Source organism: Heterocephalus glaber, unplaced genomic scaffold (assembly GCF_053883595.1).
Source record: "Heterocephalus glaber isolate CG9 unplaced genomic scaffold, H.glaber_assembly_v1.0 deba00001733, whole genome shotgun sequence".
Classification (NCBI taxonomy): domain Eukaryota; kingdom Metazoa; phylum Chordata; class Mammalia; order Rodentia; family Bathyergidae; genus Heterocephalus; species Heterocephalus glaber.
In genome coordinates this window covers 4554060-4574082 of record NW_028258444.1, presented here as the reverse complement: position 1 = coordinate 4574082, position 20023 = coordinate 4554060, and the positions used below count along the sequence as shown (strand labels likewise).

Genomic DNA, 20023 nt, shown 5'->3' with positions numbered 1-20023 from the left:
TCATGAAGTTCCTAAGGTGCTCTTTGTCATGAAAATATCTTACTTCTCCATCCATTTTGAAAGATAGTTTTGCAGGGTACATCAATCTGGGTTGGAGGCTGTTTTCCTTTAGGGCTTGGAATACTTCACTCCAAGCTCTTCTTGTCTTGAGGGTTTGTGTTGAGAAGTCTGCTGTGATTCTGATGGACTTTCCTTTGTATGTGATTTGTTTCTTTTCTCTCACTGCTTGTAGAACTTTGTTCTTCTGTTGGGTTTCCGGAAGTTTAACAATTGTATGCCTAAGTGTAGATTTTTTAAAATCAAGGCTATTTGGAGCCCTATATGCCTCCCTTATCTGTATGTCAAGTTCTTTTCCCCTGCTTGGGAAGTTTTCTGCCATCACTTCTGTGAACGTTTTTTTTTATGTCATCTTCACTCTCTCCTGTTTCTTCATTTACTCCAATCAGTCTTATGTTATTCTTCTTTGCATTGTCTCGCAGCTGCTGAATTGATTTCTTGTGATTCCTTACAATTTCAGAGAAATTTTTCTTTTCCTGGTCACTAATTGCAGTCTTATCTTCTGTATCTGAAATTCTGTCCTCACATTGGCTCATTCTGCTCCGTAGACTTTAAATGGAGTTTTTAATCTCTTGGAAATCTGTTTGCATCTCTTTTATGGATTTCATTTGTTTCCTATGTTGGGATTCCATCATGTTCCTCAGCTCCTCTCTAGATGTATTAATCATGTCTTGCACTATGGGCACAATCTCTGCTGTTATCTGAGAAATTATTTCTGATTTCATTTTTTCCAGATCCTCTTTTGTTGCCAGTTCAGGGAGTCCAGGTGATTGAATATCAGTGTTCCATCTCATTTCCCTTTGGGGTCATTGTAGGTGATCTGGTAGTGTGGTTTTGAGGCTTATTTAGGTGTCTTCTTATTTCGACTGGGGAGGGTTCACCTCCTCTGTGCTGGGAACGGTGCTGCAGAGGCCCAGAAGCCTCATCCTCTGTCCTGGGAGTGGTGGCACATTGGCCCAGAAGCCTCCTCCTCTGTGCTGGGAGCAGTGGCACGTCAATCCGGAAGCCTCCTCCTCTGTCTAATATATCTATTATATGTTAATCTAAGTCACTTTCTAAGTGAAAACAAGAATCACTTGGGCCCTTTTACTTGTCAGAATTCCAGATTTTGTTAGTTGTCCGTCTGTTTTGAGAATGAATTATTTTCCAGGGCCGGGGATTTAGCTCAGTGGTTTTGGTGCCTGCCTCGGAAGTGGAAGGTGCTGAGTTCCATCCCTGTTACCAAAAAAAAGAATGGATTATCTCCAGTAATTGACCAATGGCATCCACATAAATATGTTTACGTTTGTTAACAGGCCTTAACAGTGTTAAATGTAAAAAGTCTTGATAAATATAATCCCTTGTTTTAATAGTTTAAAATCATCTACAAGTAAAACTCGTGTTACAGTGAGAAAAGTTTTACTTAAAAATCTTTATTTTCTAAAAGAGGTGCAGAACTATGTTTTGGGTTAATCAGTCCCCCCCCCCCTTTAGTGGTACTGGGGATTGAACCCAGGGACTTCACTTTGAACGATATCTGTTTGAGACAGAGTCTCCCTAAATCACTAGATTGTCCAGGGTTCCATCTTGCAGTCTTCCTGCCCCATCCTCCCAGAATTATAGGTGTGTGCTACTGTACCTGGCTTATAGAAATTTGGATAGATTATGGTGGTAGAGTAGAAAATTATCCAAGGGGAGTATGTTTTGTTTTGTAAAAAAAATCTTTGAAACTTTTTATAGTGGAAATTTTCAAACATACACAAAAGTATAATAGTATGGTAAGTCTCTGTATGCCCTTCAACCAGTTTGCAACTTACCACCAATAGTATCTCATCTTCCTCTCCCTTTTTACTCCTACCTGCCACTGCAGAATTATTTTGGGATAGAGTCCAGATTTTCTGTCATTTCACCAATGGTATTTTTAAATGTTTGTCTAAAGGTAAGGGTCTTTTTATGTCCACTGTTGAAAATGAAGTTTTATTTTTTATTTAATCATCACATCCTAGTTACAAATACTTTATGTATTGAATAGCATGATATATCTTAGTTTCTTTAACCAAATGCAGTAATTAAGTCAAGAAGTAAATTTTACATATGCTTTTTTTTTTTCCAGTACCGGGGATTGAACTCGGGTCCTTGCGCTTGCAAGGCAGGTGGCGGAACCACTGAGCTAAATCCCCAGCCCTTGTTTTTTTTTTTGGTACCGGGGATCGAACTCAGGACCTTGCGCTTGTGAGGCAGGCGGCAAAACCACTGAGCTAAATCCCCGGCCCTTCATTTTATGATATAATGTCTTGTTATGTAGCCTCAGACGAGTCTTGAACTCATGATCCTCCTGTCTCAGCTTCCTGGGTGCTGGGATTACAGGCATGCACCACCATGCCTGGCTAGGATGCCCTTTCTTTTAACACTTGTCATAAGCTTGTTGATAGGGCTGCTTTATTAGTTAATTATTGTTCTGAACAAATTACTCCAAAATTTAACACTCAGAACAAGCATGAGCTGGGGATGTCCTTTGGTAGAGTATGTGTTTAGCCTTTGTGACTTCCGAGGTCAACTCTGAGTGCCAAGCCACACAAAAAACAAGCATTTGTTTCACAGTTTCTGATGGTCAGGCATCAGCTTGGCTGGGTGGTTTTAACTCAAGTCTCTCGGGAGGTTGTGGTGAGGCTTTTGCAGGGATGAAGGTCATCTCTAGAGCTAGCTGTGGCTGTGCAATCTGCTCCAGCCTCCCTTGTGTGGTGGGGGTTGGCAGGTCTCTTCCTGACCACTCTGGCCTCTCCATGGGCCACCTGTGTATCCTAATAACATGGCTGCTGGCTTCTGCCAGAGCAAATAATGAGTGAGATACCCCTAACAGAAGCCAAGCTGTGTACGACTTCATCTCAGAATAACTATCAACCATTACTTCTGTCTTATGCTGTTGGCTACCCAGACCAGCTCTGCTACATTGTGAGTGAGGACAACACAAGTACCAGGAAGCAGCAGTCTTTGGGGATCATATTGGACACTGGCTACCATACTGATTTTGGCAATGTTAAAGCTTTCAAACCTCTGATTTAGGACTTTAATCTTTGGCAGTTGTTGTAAATAAGAGTATACAGTTCTATAGACGTGTGTAGGATTTTGAAGCAGTCTATATTAGAAATAATACAGATCTACTCACTATCTTTAGAATTGCAGTGTGGCAGAGTTTGTGTCTGCTCTGAAATCAAACTATGAATTACTTAAATTCTTTTTACCTAATAGTAATGGTACCCTGCCTCCTTTTGGAGTTAGGGTTAAATGCTTATCAAATGTTTGTACTTGGGCTGGGGATTTAGCTCAGTGGTTCCACTGCCTGCCCCACAAGTGCAAGGACCTGAGTTCGATCCCCAGTACAAAAAAAAAAAGTGTTTGTACTTAACAGCGCCGGCACATATGCTCAGATATCTCATAATGCTCAGATTTTACTTGTTATTGTTAAAAGCACCAGAGAATTGGCACCAGCTAAGTTGCTTTTGTACCTAGAACATGAAAGTGGATACAAGAATGCTGGGGGGGTGGTGGCTACATGCTGGAAAGGATATGCTTTTACTCTGATTACTAAACAGTTGCTTTGTATTTCTACTGTTGCCAATCCTTGGCAGTTAGTTTTTACTTTAAACTCTTGCGTTGAAACAGAATGGTTAGGCTTTCACAGCACTTCCTTTGTCCATTTGTGCTTCAGTAGTAACGGGATTCTTGTGGGTCAGACTCAGCCATACAGGGTGCACAGGTGTCCTAGGAGTGATGGTGGCATTGCTCTTTAAAAAAAGAAAAGAAAAAAGAAAAACAAAAATGAAAATAGCAGGGTGGTAGTTCTGGAAGGGAACTGAAAAGTGCTTGATAAATTGTATAAGGAAGCATTTGGCTTTGGTCAGAAATGTAGTTGTTAGGCAGCTGCAAGGGAATCCATCTGGCATACATGTTTATTATTCTTGTGAAATATTCATGGGCTCCAGTAGTCCCAGCCTTGTTTCCATCAGATCCTGTCTCACCTTCCGTTGGCCAGTGTGGATTTTCTGGGGCTGCTCTAGTTTATTTCCATTTGTTGAGGTTGTATTCAATAGAATAGACTCAAGAAAAAGTTTGTGGATGTGCAAATTCTCTTGCAAAATAAACTGTGGAAACTAACCTACCTTTTGAAAACAGTGACTGAAGTAATCACTGTACTGTAGTTTATTATGCTTTAAGGTATGTACTTATACTTTAAATGCCTCTGATTACCAATCTTTTCATGGTTAAAGTGATTAAGTTATTAAATAGTGCCCTTCATTTTCATTAAAGAAATTTTGTTTATTTATGTATTTATTTTTTGGTACTGGGGATCGAACTCAGGACCTTGGGCTTGTGAGGCAGGCATGGTACCGCTGAGCTAAATCCGCTGCAAGAAATTTTATTTTTGTTTAGAGAACATATAATTAAAAGCAAACTTTTATTAACAAAAGACATTTCATATTAATTTTTTTATTTAAACTTTTTAAATTTTTATTTATTTATTTTTTTTTTGGTACTGGGGATCGAACCCAGGTCCTTGAGCTTGCACAGCAGGTGACGAAACCACTGAGCTAAATCCCCGGCCCATTTCATATTAATTTCTAAGATCTTTTTTTTCTCCTGCCTCAGCTAATCCCAGGTGTTGGGATTACAGCTGTGCACCACCAAGCCCAGCTCTAAGAAATCTCTTAAAATCATTTAGGATGTAGATGAAGAGAGATCATAAGTAATCCTTTTGTTCTTTAAAGGTCTCTTGTTTCAGATAATTGATATGAAGCTTATTATGTAGCATTCAAAGAAAAAAAAAACCTGAAAATTTGTTTTAGGAACTCTTTAAACTCTACAAGGTTACTTTTTACATTGAGTACTGTGGTAACTTGAGACTCACATGGTCACTCCAACTGCTGTTTTAAGAAGAAACTGCCCCTTTTATCTTCAAAGCCAAACAAGATTTTCTTGCCTTAGCTCCCTGTTTTACCTGAGAAGGGCATCTTCAGATGTCCCCTTGCCCAAAGGAGTTAGCAGGTTGAGTTCACCCTGCTGAGATTTTCCCGTAGTTAAATGACTAAAATTTTCAAGAGGGTAGGCCCAGCCTTTTCAGTTTTGTAGGTTGATATTGTGAAGGTAGTGTTAAAAAATAAGGCTATGGGGACGGGGATTTAGCTCAGTGGTTCCGGCGCCTGCCTAGAAAGTGCAAGGTCCCAAGTTTGATCCCTGGTACCAAAATAAAACAAAAACAAAAAAATAAGGCTATGGGCCGGGAATTTAGCTCAATGGCACCACAGCTGCCTCATAATCACAAGGTCCTGAGTTTGATCCTGATACCAAAAAAAAAAAAATAGGCTGGGTCACAAATATGTATGACAGAGGCTCTCAGTTGTAATCTTTAGCTTGTGGCTCCTCTGTCTGTTCTGGCCTTGAGAGATGACGAAAGAGTTGGGCTTTTCATTGGGGTCAGTGCTTCTGCGGCTGACTGACAGTAGGACCAAACAAAGGATTTGGAGGCCTTGCAGGCTGTCCATCTGTCTTTTGTTTTTTCGCTATGGGGATGGAACTTGGGACCTTGCGCTTGCAAGGCAGGCAGTGGCAGGCAGCAGCACCACTGAGCTAAATCCCTGACCCAGTCCGTCTGTCTTTTGAAGCTTGGTGCAGCCAGTGTGCAAAAGGAAGTTTTACTTAGTGGCGAAGAATGCCCTGAAGTTCTATGTAACAAGTATCTAGAATTTATAAAACAACAACAAAAACCAGTTTGTAGATAAATACTGTACACATTTCATTTTGTACTGTATTACAAGTCACTTGATTTTTTTCCCATGTGTTAGGAAGAAATGAGTTGGACAGAATTAGAATTCTTGTCACTGATGTAATAAAATGGAAGTTATTACAGAGCAGCTTTTTTTTTTTTTTTTTTGGTACCAGGGATCGAACTCAGGTCCTTTTGCTTGCAAGGCAGACAGAGGAACCACTGAGCTAAATCCCTGGCTCCAGAGCACCTTTTTTAAAGTAGAAAAGAAGAAGCTGAAAATCAGTCATTAGTTGCTTTCATTAGCTATTACTTTGATTCATTTTATTTTTCTTGTAAAACTGATCTGATGACACAGATCATATACAACTACCAGTCAGTTATTTATTTAAAATTAGATTTGTTCTTCAGGGATTAATTTTGTAGTATAAAATTTGGTAGTGTAGTATATATAAAAACTAACTTACCTGTGGATAATTTACCATTTCCATTTGTTAGGTAGACTGCTGGATGATAGGAGGCAGGGTTGGACAGGTTTTATTTTTTTCATGGCATAATGAGCTCTCCAGTTAATTAATTAGTTTATTGCAGTGCTAGAGATTGAATCCAGGTCCTTGAGCATGCTAAGCAAGAGCTTCAACCACTCAGCTACATTCCCAGCCCATTGGATATATTCATTTCATTTCTAATTATTTTTTGCCTTCTAAACTTGGAGCTAAAGAAAACAATTGAGCTCAATAATATTTTCATGTGTCCTGGAGCTTATAGTGCCTGAGATCAAATCCCAGTTCTGCCATTTGCTAGTTTTGTGTTCTAAACCTTTTTTTTTTTCTCAGATGGGCTCATGCTATTCCCTAGGCTGGCCTTGAACTCTGTCCTCCTTCCTTGCCCTCCATAGTACCTGGCATTTTAGGCCCATGCTACTGCGTCTGGCTGTGCCCTAACTTTTGAAGTCTTCATCATCTTCAAAACTGGAATGTGTTTAATGCAGAAAGTTACTGGGTTGATGATGAGATAATGTCTAATGGCTCAGGCACATAAGAAGACTCAGTAAAGGTAACCCATTGTTCATAGTTAGAATTCTTCCATACCTCATACTGTACAGTGTTGTGCACATGATCGTTGCCCGCTGCACATTGTTGAATGATGTGGCTAACCCTAACCCTAACCATAACTCTAAGGGAGAGTTCCAGTTCTAGAATGTGCAGCCATTGTCATTTAATTGATAAACATATTTAAAAGGAAAAAATCCTTGTGTGCTTGATATCTGCACCTCATTTTGACTGTAGTTATGACACCTTTTTTTTTTTGGTGGTACTGGGGATGTACAGGGTCTTTTTAAAAATTTCAATTTTGAGGCAGGGCCTAAGTCACTAAGTTGTCCAGGCTGGGCTCAAACTCATGATCCTCCTGCCCCAGCTTCCCAGCATGTGCTCCTGCATCTGGCTCACAAGGGGGTATTTGGTGTTGTAGACATTATGGGAAATTCTTGCCCAGTTTAGTTATAACACTCTTGAGCCCGTACTGGCTCCTGTCACAGGCCTGACAAGTAGATGCTCAGTACATGTTCATTCCCTCTTAAAATGGCAGGGTTTCTGTTTGTTACTTTGTTATGCTAAACAAATTGGAGTTTTGTATGTCCTTTTTGAAAACTGAAACTAAATTCAGGTGGTTAGATGTTGGTTAGTTAGATTTCAAAATGATGTGTTTTGTTTGTTTTTAAAGCTAAGCATGAAGTCTTAAGTCAGCCCCCTTTCTTAGAGACAAACTGTTACAGGCATGTGGAGCAGAAATTATTACTTATTTTTTTTGTGTATGCCAGAGCTGGGATATAACCTTACTGTCTCTCTACCACATGTGGGCAAGAAAGTGCTTTGCTGTGCTTTAAATTGTGGGTTTCCCCCCTCAGGTCTCTTTTGTGTGCCAACAACTGTGCATCTGTGACTCAGGGCCTCTGAATATAGATCCTTTTTGGTAGCTGACCTCTTTTCATTGCTTACATATAGAGTTCTCTTTTCAAGTCCCTAAATGTAGCTGTTATCTTGAAAAAAGTTTCTAGCTAATCTCCCACTCTGTTTTCTCATGAGAGTATTTCCTCAGATTCTAGTACTTTCTCCCGCAATCTCCGCTGGAGGATGATTCTTAAGGGCAGGGAGCCCACTCTCTCTTGTGTACTCTTTCTCTCACTGTGGCAAAGGGACTGATTGCAATATTAAATAGGACAACCCTGGTACATATGTGTCACTGGGAGGTGATCTTTGAACAGAAAATGCTGAGGAAGAAAGGTGGTTAACCGGGTAGATATTTGAGGAAATATTCCAAAATGTTCAAGTTGAGTTCAAGAGCCCTAAAGAGCCTATAGAAGTGAACACGAGGAAAGAACAGTAGAAGGAAAGGTCAGAAGAGTCATACAAGGCCAAATTAGGAAGGTAAGAACTCTAAGAGAGATGGGGAGTTGTTGCAGGGTTTGAACAGAATGGTGATCTCTGATTTAATTTTAGGAGAATGATTCTTGCAATTTTATAAGACTACATTCTAAGGGGTACCAAGAGTAGAAGCAGGGCACTTTGCTAAAGCTTGCAGTAATTGAGGTAAGAGGACTTTGTGGTGGGCCTGACCAGATGAATGCAGTGCAGGTGGTGCGATGTGGTCATTTTTTTAATATACTTGGAAAGCTGGAGCAGTAGGATTTAATTTCCAAGTGGTAGGGTATAGGAGGAAGGGAAGAATTAGGGACAACGCTAAAGGTTTTAGACTTGAACAAGTTGGAATATCCTGGTCAAGTAGGGAGTTAGATATATGAGTCTGAAGTTAAAAAACTAAGCTGGGGGGCCGGAGATTTAGCTCAGTGGTTTTGCCACCTGCTGTGCAAGTGCAAGGACCAGAGTTCAATCCCCGGTACCAAAAAAACCCCCCAAAAAACTAAGCTGGAATTATAAATTAAACATGGACTTAAATCTTGAGTTGAGATAAGACCACCACAGGAGAGAATGTGGATAGAGAAAAGGGAAAGAGCCAACAATACTGTAGTTCGTGGATGCTGTAATACTAAGACTGGTTCAGTAAGCACATTTTAACTACAATATATTATAGGGAAAAAATTATTAATCTTTTTGTTTGTGGAGCTGGGAACTGAAACTAGGGCCTCATGCATACATGCTAGGCAAGTCCTTTATGGCCAAGCCATACCCTCTACCCTGCCAAGTATTTTTTAAAGGAATGGAGAATAGAATCACCCATAAAAACAAATGGTGGCAGGGCCCGGGGATTTAGCTCAGTGGTTCCAGTGCCTGCCTCGCAAGCCCAAGGTCCCAAGTTCGATCTCCGGTACCAAAAACAAAAAACAAACACCGCAAAAACAAATGGCGGCAGCAGTGCTCAGAGCACCACCCCACCCCACCCCTGCCTTCCCCTCTCATATTAAAATTTTTAATTTGGTAATAAACTCAAAGTGAGAGTGAACACACAATTGATCCTTCTCTTGGATGGATTAATGCCTTAATTTTATTCCTTTCCTTACTACATTGAAGTTCTTAATTCTTGAAAGTTGAAATATATATTGCTAAATAAATACTTAAAATTTAAAAAATTAAATGAAACTTCCTTATTTTTTCCAGTGCTGGAGATTGAACCTAGGCCCTTGACACTAAGCTACATCTGTAGCCTTTTTTTTAAATTTTGAGACAGGGTCTTGCTAACTTGTCCAGGATGAGCTTCAAGGTGTGATCCTCTTGCTTCAGCTTCCCAGAGCGCTGGGATTACAGGCATGTGCTACCACCCTGAGTCAAATTTATTTTTTAATTGATAAAAAGACAAAAATTATACATATTAATGGGGTACTATGTGATATGTTGAAATATGTATACACTGTGTAATGTTGGAAGCAGGTCAAACGTGTATCCTGAAATATTCATCACTTTACAGTAAAAATCCTTCTGCTTTTTTGAAATGCATAGTACATTATTGTTACCTATAGTTACTTTAGTATATAATAGTAGCACAGTAGTATTTTTTTCTTATGTTTTATTCCTTGCCTAAATATAATTCCACAATATTTGTGTTTTAACTATGTGGTTCAAGTCTTTCATAATGAAGGACAGAAAGAACATGGTCTAGCTAGTGGAAAATCCTTGCTGATACTTTCAATTAGATTAATGGAACTGATTTTGAATTAGAGCGGCTTAGAAGAGTGTCCTTTCTTCTGTTGTGTATTCACAGTTCTTAAGCATGTCTTTGAGTTTGATTTATTGAGGAAAAATAACCTGTGGAGAGTAGCTAGATTTATTATCAGTTCATTTCCTCTAACATAAGAAAGGTTTCAACTAACAGAAATTGGAAACTTTATTTTCCTTTACCCAATCCCCTAATAAGGATTATTTGTCAATATTAAAATGATAGAAACTTTACTTTTGATTTTTCCAGTTGGGGTTAAAACTTTTGTTCCAAATATTCTAAAACATATTTGCCATTGAATTAAGATATATTTGAGGGGCTGGGGATTTAGCTCAGTGGTTCTGCCAGCTGCTTGACAAGTGCAAGGTCCTGAGTTCGATCCCCAGTACCAAAAAAAAAAAAAAAAGAAGATATATTTGACTGGTTTGCCTACACAAGTTGATGGCCCTTATCAAAATGCTTGGAACCAGAAGCATTTCATGTTTTAGGATATTTATATATACATAATGAGATAGCTTGGAGACAGGACCCAAGTCTAACATGAAATTCATGTACACCTTAAACACATAGCCTGAAGGTGGCATTATTCAGTATTTTTAGTGCACCTGTGTTTTGGCTGTCACATGGCAGTGACAGATCACTGTCACATGAGGTATAGTGTGGAATTTTCCATTTGTGATATCATGTTAGTGCTCAGAAAGTTTTGGATTTTATTTTGGATTTTTGGGTTAGAGTTGCTGAACCTGTATTTGACAGTACAACAGTGGTCTTTTTTCACAATAAATACAGTGCTGAGTGAGTGGCATTGAAAGGGGGTTTAATTGCTCTCCTATAAGAATGAAGTGATGTTAGTTGCATTCGTTGATAAAGAGCAGTATCTGGTTGTGTTCAGGAGGTTTCTACTTTTAAAAACCACAGAATTTTAAATACTAAAATAAATCTTTGATTGCTAAATGGTTGCACAAATAGTCATGAGATCGATAGCTGTTTGTGTTCTGCTAATGTAATTATGCTGATCCTTTACAGGAGCAGTGCAAAGGGGAGCTGACTCATAGTGTGCAGAGTGTGCTTTACCCTCATCACTATGGGTCTTTTCTCATTTTGTTCAAAGAATAATGGATTCAGAGATGCATTAATAAAATACTTTGGGCCGGGTATTTAGCTCAGTGGTTTTGTCGCCTGCTGTGCAAGCACAAGGACTGGAGTTCGATCCCCGGTACCAAAAAAGAGAAAAAATCTTTTATGTGCATAGGTCAGAATAAGCATTGTAAATCAGTTTTCAGTAGCTGAGTATCACAAACTGAAAGGCTAAGAATGGAGATAGTTATTTGGATCTTAGGAGTTTTAGTAAAATCTTTATGTTGAGCTCTGGAGGTGTACAAGTATTCAGAGATTTAGAGCTTAGCATATAGGAGGACCCCAGTCTAATCTCTAGCACAAAACCCCCCCAAAAACCCAAAAAAACTAAAACCCCACACAGATACTATAATTAGGATAACACTTGCCTTTAAAATAATTTTACAAGTCTTGGTGTTAGCTTTTATTCACAATTTTCCTTTAAAAAAACTTGTGATTCCATTTTTTAGAATTAAGGGGGAAAAGGCAGGGCCTTTGATGGTTGTTGGTGGGAATAGATGGTACATTATATCTCTCATTTCTGAACTGTCTTAGTGAAGTCACAACTAGACATGAACTTGACTTAGTAGAAGGTTTATTGATTCTTTGCGAAAAGGCCCAAGGTTTCACTTATACCCAATAACATATTGTCTGCATGAGGAGAATATAGTACTGACTTTTGAAAAATTGCTTATCCATTAGTTAAATAAACTGGTCACTTGAAGTCACGATTGTTGAAAAGGTCTATTCTTTTACTCAAGGAAGAAGCTTGATTAATTTATAGATTTAACTATAGCATATAACAAAGTATTTGAGAAAATGGCAGGCTTGTAGGAATTAAAATTATGTGGAAAATTAATTCACTTGTTAATTGAACTGGTTTCTGGAAGGATATGAAAGTCCAAGAGTCCTGTGACAGTCAAGTTTTCCAGGAGGCAGTGTTTCATGTGAGGAAAACACCTGGTCCTAGAGCCAGGGATCTGGGCTCCACCACTGGTGAGAGAGAACTTAACCTCTTCCAGACTCAGGATTCTCAGCCAAGGGATCATAAAGAGCACAACAGTCACCTCAGGAACTTGGGATGCTGTGGGCTGGGTCAGAGCTTCGGCTGAGGTAAGATTCTGTAGCCTCCCAGTGGGCGATGTACCAGTGCTGCTGGTCCAGGCAGCTCAGTTTGAAGAGCAGGGACATAAATCCCATATCTGTGTTTTCTTGTAGCTCTAAAAGTCTAATTTGATAGAGGCCAACTGTTAAGTGTACTGTCTTAAAAGTTTGCTAGCCAGAATTTTATTTTTGTTTTCAGTACTAAGGATTGAACTGGGGCATTTGCACTGAGCTAATCTCCAACCCTTTTTTAAAGTTCTGAGGTAGGGCTTCATAGAGCTGCTAAATTACCCAGGCTAGACTCAAACTTGTGACCCTCCTGCCTCAGCCACCCAGAGTGCTAGGATTACAGGTATGGCCCACCACACCTAGCTAGACAGAAATGTTTATCTGACCATTTCTAAGGTTTGTTTTAAAAATATTCCAGTGCCCATTCTCTTTTAAAAAAATTTTTTTAATTAAAAAAAATTTTTTTCCACTCCCTTCCTTTAAAAGGAAAATAGATACAAGAATAGTAAAATACTATAATTGTTAAAGCTGAATAATGGGTACACACTTTTCTCTTACTCACTGTCCTTAGGTGAGTGTCTTAAATCTATATTTAAAAAGGGAAAAAAAAGGGCTGGGGATTTAGCTCAGTGGTTCGGGTGCCTGCCTTGCAAGCGCAAGGTCCCAAGTTCAATCCCCGGTACCAAAAAAAAAATAAAAAGAGAAAAAAAGTAACACAAAAAGCCGATGTGAACCTGCCAGGGTCACAGACCAGGTTCCTCAGCACCAACTGTGACTGGGGATTGGGATCGAGCTGGCCAGGCCCCAGTGAGCTTCCCTGGAGGAGCCTCTCATGGCCAGCGCCACATGTTGCTAGAGAGGAGCTCCGTGCTGCTGTCCTGAGCTGCCATCTCGGGCCTTTGGTTCTGTTAAATTTGGCAGATGTGTCTGTGCCAATTAAACTTGAATGTGTTATATTTTTGGAAATTAAATTTTCAGACTGTAAACTCCAAATAGATTTTGGTTGTTATTGAATGTTTCAAATATTACCATATTTTTATAGGACAAAAATACTTAAAATAGTTTACATGATATGTACTTTCAACAAATGTTTCTCACTATTCTGTGGGCTTTTAGGTGTGGGATTATATAATGTTGCTTTTAAATCCAGAGTAATTTTATACTCTGAAATAAAAACTTGAGTCCCACTAAATATGTGTTAGGAGAGTAGAAAACAGTTAAAGAGAAGAACATAGCTGAGAAAGCTTTGTTTTGGTAAGAGTTTAGGGAAATGACCAGAAAATGATTATAGAATGACATATTGTTTGGGGAAATAACATTTTGATGTTGTGTAAATAAATAAGCTCTAATATAAAGCTAACTTACCTAGATTAGTTGTTACATGGGTCATATATATAATTTCTAATTTGAGAATTCTTTTTTTTTTTTTTGCAGTATCGGGGATCAAACTCAGGATCCTGCGCTTGCCAGGCACACGTAGTGCCACTGAGCTACATCCCCAGCCCTAGAATTCTTTTTAATTTTATTTATTGATTTTTTTTTTTTTTTTTGAGACAGGGTCTTGTTTCATAGCCAAAGCTCAAAATTCTCCTGCCTTGGCCTCCCAAATTCTGAGATTATCTACCACACTTGGCTGAAACTAATGTTTTAAAAATCACAAATAATACCAGGTTATTAAAAAAAATAAGACAAGAAAAAATAACATAGCTTAGAAACACAACACTCCAGCTTTAGCTATTGTTTCTATTTCACTATATTTTCTTTGTTTTTAAAGTGTTTTATGTAATTTTTCTTCTTAATGTACATTTTATCTGATTTTTTTCATCAAATATTGTAAAATAAGCACTTTTCATTTTTATAGATTCTTCCCATTATTATAAATATTTTAAAGGCTATAGTACTATGTTGGATAAACCTTATTTGCTTAATCATCCTTTTGTCACTTGTGATTTTTAAAATTTTTTTCCATTAAGTTTATTGGTACATTTTAGGTATACAGTATAGTTACATTCATCATTGGGAGCTTGTACCTTTACATGACGTATCTTGGTTCTTTTTTTTTTTCCTATTCCCCTGCCCTCCCTTCAACTCCTCCACCCTTCCCTATTTACAAAGACTTTGTTTCCATTTTTTCCTTTTCTCATATTTTTTCCTTTCCTTTCTCTCCTTTCCCCTTCCCCTCCCACTTCCCCTACTCCTTTAGACCTTTTCTTCCTATTTCACATTATCAATTATACATTTTGATCCTTATTTACACTTTTAGTTTCTCACACCAGAGAAACTATTTGGTATTTACACGTGTGTGTCCTGTTTATCTCACTTAAAAGTATTGCCTCAATGTGCATCCATTTAGCTATAAATGTCTCTAGTTTCTCATTCTTTTTTTTTTTTGACTGTCAATCTGTCACCGTTTATTATTTCAGCACTATAACTGAGGCAGAGCCTGAATTTCTGCCTCTTCTTCCCTTTGTATTTGTTTGAGGAGTACTGCACTCCTATAAAAGGTTTTAAAATATAAATATACAAGAAAACACAATCCCAAGTGCTGTAAACGTAACTGAGAACCAGTTTCTTTACTAAAAGCATCCATTTTATAAAATACAGTTTTATTTAACTTGAGATTTAAAGATGACCATCTGTTCTGAATATCTCAAACAGGGCTTCATAGCCAGAGGTCTGGTGATAATGGCTGGCCCTCATCGGGGGTGGAAGTTTCTCATTCTTTATGGCTGAGTAGTACTACATTTTATTAAAAAAAACCACATCTTTTTTATCCAGTCTCCAATTGATGGGCATTTGGGCTGTTTCCAAGCTTTAGCTATTACAAACTGTGCAGCTATAAACATGGGTGCGCATATATCAGTGCGGTATGATTCTTTTAATTCTTTTGGGCAGAGGAATAACTGGGTCAAATGGGACCACTAATCCTAGTGTTTTGAGGTATCTCCATATTGGTTTCCACAGTGGTTGCACCAGTCTGCACTCCCACCAACAATGGAGAAGGGTTCCTTTTTCCCCACAACCCCGCCAGTATTTGTTGTTGGTTGATTTCTTGATACCAGCCATTCTTTCCAGCGTGAGGTGGAATGTCAGTGTTATCTCAGACTTGAACTTGTGATCTTCTGCCTTAGCCTCCCAAAGTGCTAGGATTATAGATGTATGGTACCATCCCTAGCTAGTAATTATTTTTAATAAATCAGTCATCAGTCCCTATTTATTGAATAGTCATTCCATTTCTCATGGTTTTGTTTTGTTTTGGTTTGGTTTTGGGTTTGGTACCGGGGATTGAACTCAGGACCTTATGCTTTCGAGGCAAGTGGCAGAACCACTGAGCTAAATCCCCGGCCCCTGTTTTTGTGTTTTAGACATGGTCTTGCTATGTAGCCCAGGCTGTCATTGAACTTGTGGTGATTCTCCTGTCTCAGCCCCCTGAGTGCTGGGATTATAGTTGTGCACCACAATGCCCTGCTTGTAATATTCTTTTTTGTTTGTTTGTTTGTTTGTTTGTTTGAGACAGAGTCTCACTATGTAGTTCTGGCTGCCCATGAACTCACTAGTCCAGGCTCTTCTCCAACTCATGGTGATCCTCCCGCCTCAGCCTCCCAAGGTAATGTTCTTTTTTTTTTTTTTTTTAATGCTTTTTGTCATACATTCAAGTGTCTTTTTGTGGGGACCCCTCCCTCGCCTTTCCATTAATTTTTTTGTTCCTGGGCTGGTACCATACCGGTCTTCTTTTAATTATCATAATTTTACAACACAGTTTCCTCCCCCTCCGCTTTTCTCTTCTTCTTCCTCCTCTGTCCTCCCACCTCCTCTTCAAAGTGCTAGAGATTGTACATACTAGGCCAGAGTTTTACCACTGAGCTGCATCCCCAGCCTCAACCCTGTAACACAGTTTCTGATGGGATTCGTTTCTTACCAGTTCCTTACCTTTAAAAAAAGTTGTTACTAGCACAGTGTTTGATCTTAAATTTCCCTAACAGCCTGGTGATTTTTTTCTAGAAAAATTTTTTTTTTTTTGCTACTGGGAATCGAACTTGGGTCCTCGTGCTTGCGCAGCAGGCGGTGAAACCACTGAGCTAAATCCCCGGCCCAAGAAAAAATTTTATTAGCCACCTACCTTATAATAAACTTTGAAAAGTTATCTATGCCAACAGGCAGGGACTATATCGCAAGCACAAGGTCCTGAGTTCGATCCCTGGTGCCAAAAAAAAAAAGAAAAAAAAAGAGGGTCAGGAATTAGTAGTAGGTATTGTGAAAGAAGCAATCATCCTATTCCTAACTTCTTCCATAGCAAAATGTGTGGAAATTATATGTAGCAGGCAAACATCTTTTTTTTTCTGATACTGAGAATCAAACTCAGGACCTTGCATTTGCCAGGCATGTGTGGTGCCACTGAGCTACATCCCCAGCCCAAGCATCCTAACATCTTTATGAACCATTATTTGTATTAAATCATAGAAATGTTATGCTAAAATACTAAAAGACCTTTCTTGGCCCATTTTTAAAAAATAATATGATTTAGAAAGGTGATTGTATCCTTCATCTAGAATAAATCTAGATCTCATATCAGAATAATAGCACAAATATGAGCATTCATAATTTAACAATATTTAATACTTACTGCAAACTTATGTACGTATCATTTACTTCACTTGGCCATATATATGATACCCAGTGACTGGAAGCTGTAAGTCTCAGAACCTTAGGAAAGAACTTTGAGGATGTTGTAGCCCAAGTGTTATGAATTAAACCTAAGCAAACTGATGCCAAAAGAAATGGTGTCTTGTTCCCCAGTACCAAAAAAAAAAAAAAAAAAGAAATAGTGTCCTGTTAAAATCAGAGTTCAATTGGTAACAGCAAAACCAGAACTTGACCCCAGAGCTTATAGTCCTCTGATAATCTTTTCTCTCATAATATGAAAAAATATTTAGAGCCAGGCAGTGGTGGCACAAACCTGTAATCCCAGCAGTCTGGAAGACTGAGGTAGGATAATCATGAGTTTGAGCCTAACTGGACAACTTAGTGACTCAGCAAGAGCATGTCATAAAATAAAAAATAATAAAAGGACTGAGGATATAGCTCAAGGTGAAAGCCTTGGCTTCATTCTGCAGTACCACACACACAGATACTCAGTAAAATGATTCTCAGCATGTCTAAGAAGGAATGTGTCTCTTAGTTCAGACCAGATCCTCTTCAGTGTTCTTTTTTCATGAAGTTAGTATCATAGTCTAACTAGTTGCCAAGGCAGAAACCTAAAAGTCATCTGGAATGCTTTATTTTTCCCCATTTCCCATATCTAATTTTATCAAGTCCCACCCGTTTGATCTCCTAGATAGAGCTCGAGTCCATTCATTTCTCTCCATCCTCCTCCCACCTCCATACTTCAGTATTGCATAACCCAGTAATTTTCTCCCAGATCCACTCTGGCTGATCGCGTCTGTTCTTCACACTGTAGATAAAATCATTTTTCAAAATGGGAACTTTTCCCCCTGTCTGCCTGGTTTCTTCTGTACCACTTGGGACTACTCAATGATTTCCCATTGCTGCTAGGTTGAACTCTCTTTTGCCTGCAGGCCCTGCCCACTCCTCCTGTGCAGAGCCCTCTTCTTGCTAGACACAGGCTCTGCCCTGCTCTTCTCTCCCTTCAGCCTTTGCCCAGTAAGTGCTTAGTTATTCTTCAGATCTGTTTTTCTGTTTGTTTTGTTTTGTTTTTAAACAGTCTCTCCATGTAGTTCAGGCTGGGCTTGAACTCCCAGTGATCCTCTGGCCTCAATCTCTACTGTGCCCACCATGCCCAGCATTGGTCAGATCTTGTTTCAAGCGTCTCTGACATGGGGAAGTCTTTTCTGACACCCCAGAGATTGAACTGTTCATTTTTGATTAATGTATGTCTTTTCTCCAAACTGGAAACTTTGTAAGAGCAAGCTGAGGATTATATTTAGTAATATAAAATACTGGTTTTTTATATTCTTTTTTTTTGGTACCAGCTATCAAACCTCAGGTCCTTCCGCTTGCGAGGCAGGCAGCAGAACCACTGAGCTAAATCCCCGTCCCCTTTATATTCTATTTTATTTCCAGTATGCAGCACAGTGAATGACTCCATAAATACCACTTGAGTAAGTGAAATAATTCTTTATCAGGTCTGGATGAAGACCTTCATGTCCCTGAATGAATGATCTAGAAGTGTCTTTCTATTCTGATTTATTTTTAGGCCAGTTCCTATTTGGCTATTGTGGTGAGTAGAATAAAGATATGAGTGCGCTTTCTATTGGAGAGTTGTAAAGTCCAGCTAGTATTTGGGTAAGTTTAGATGAGATTGGGCATGTTCAGAGTGGTATGGCCATAGACAGTATTTGAATAAGTTTAGAACTGAGTAAGATTCTTAAAATCATCTTGGAAAGAGTATCCTTCTAGTTGACTAGAGTCATAAGAGATTTTGGTCCAGACTCTGATAGCTCCTGCCAGGAATGAGGACTTCTAAGGCTCCTGGAGAAGTCACACTTCTGAATCAAACTGCAGAGTAATAGGGATAATTAGGTTATGATACTACTAATTCTCATCAGTCCGTTTATCCTAGAAAAAAAATCAGTTTGCCATAATCCTTAAGTACTAAAAATAAAAACAAATACATACACACTGATTAAATGAGCTATATAAATAAATGATAAGAAGTTATTACAAATATAAATGTTTGGAATATTGGTTTTTTTAATTTGTTTTGGTACTGGGATCGAACTCAGGTCCTTGTGCTTATGCAGCAGGTGGTGAAACCACTGAGCTAAATCCCCGGCCCCCAAATGTTTGGTATATTGTTGTAGAGCTGAAGGGGATGCGAGTCAACTTTTATGTCTAATGTTAAATATATTAGGAACTTTTTATCTCAGGAAAACATGAATTTTGTTGAATGTGCATAAATTGCACCAAGTTGAAAATAATTATTTAGCTCTCCTTCTCTTTTGTGTTTCACACTTCCTCAGTTGTAACCATTCCTGGTATAATTTAAAAGCCTCTTTCACATCCTTGGATTAAAATAGGAGGTGAGTCTTGGCTGATTGCTAGAAACAGGAAGATTTCACTAATCACCTCACTGTAGTGATTTAAAATTGAGGTCCTAATCTTTGGTTGCTTTAAGATTTAAAGCTTTCCAAAGAAAATATACTTATTAAGGAAATTATTTGGAACTTGTTCTCATTAGAGAATTGTCATCATGTCAACATGGTATGAACTTGACAAATTTTTCTTCAGTGTGATTACTTTTAAAGGGTGTGAAAGTGTGTATTTTAAAGATTCATTATTTTTTAAATTCTGACACATTCAGTTTGTAGTTTATTTTTATTTTCAGGTCTTTTGGCAATAATAATTCAAACCTGAGAGTTTTAAACTATTTTGGAATAATAGATCTCATTAAGAATATAATAAAGTTTTGAATGTTCTAGAAAAATCCATGTTCAAGATATACTGTATAATTTCAAGCTTTTCACAAATATCTTGAAATATATCCATGTACAATTTTTTAAATGTTGCTTATCTTTGGATTTATTAATAGTTAATATGCCTCATTATATTCAGTTTCATTAAAATTGAGGTACAGTGCTATAATTTAACTTGGACAGTGAAGTTTCTAGGTTGTCAATTCGGAAGCACTAACAAAATAGAGAAGGAGAAGGATGGCAGTTGTCTAAATGGATGTCTTTTGAAGGATGCAGAATTCTAGGCAATGGCTAGATATAGGTGTATCAGGTTTTTTTCATTCTGACTTCTAAAAATACAGGAGATTCTTGGGCCAGGGATTTAGCTCAGTGGCCCCGTGCCTTCCTGGCA

General features: G+C 38.4%; 1 protein-coding gene across 3 annotated transcripts in view; it reads left to right on the top strand.

Moving 5' to 3' along the window:
- The window catches only part of Dennd5b (DENN domain containing 5B), a 187217-nt gene that overhangs the window by 25851 nt on the left and 141343 nt on the right, over positions 1 to 20023 (top strand). The window contains exon 2 of one of the 3 annotated variants that reach the window (XM_087199946.1): positions 15717 to 15806. The exons of the other annotated variants lie outside the window; for them this stretch is intronic. Coding sequence (XP_087056072.1) covers positions 15717 to 15806 — 90 coding nt within the window. The remainder of the gene's footprint in view (positions 1 to 15716; positions 15807 to 20023) is intronic. 3 annotated transcript variants of the gene reach the window in all.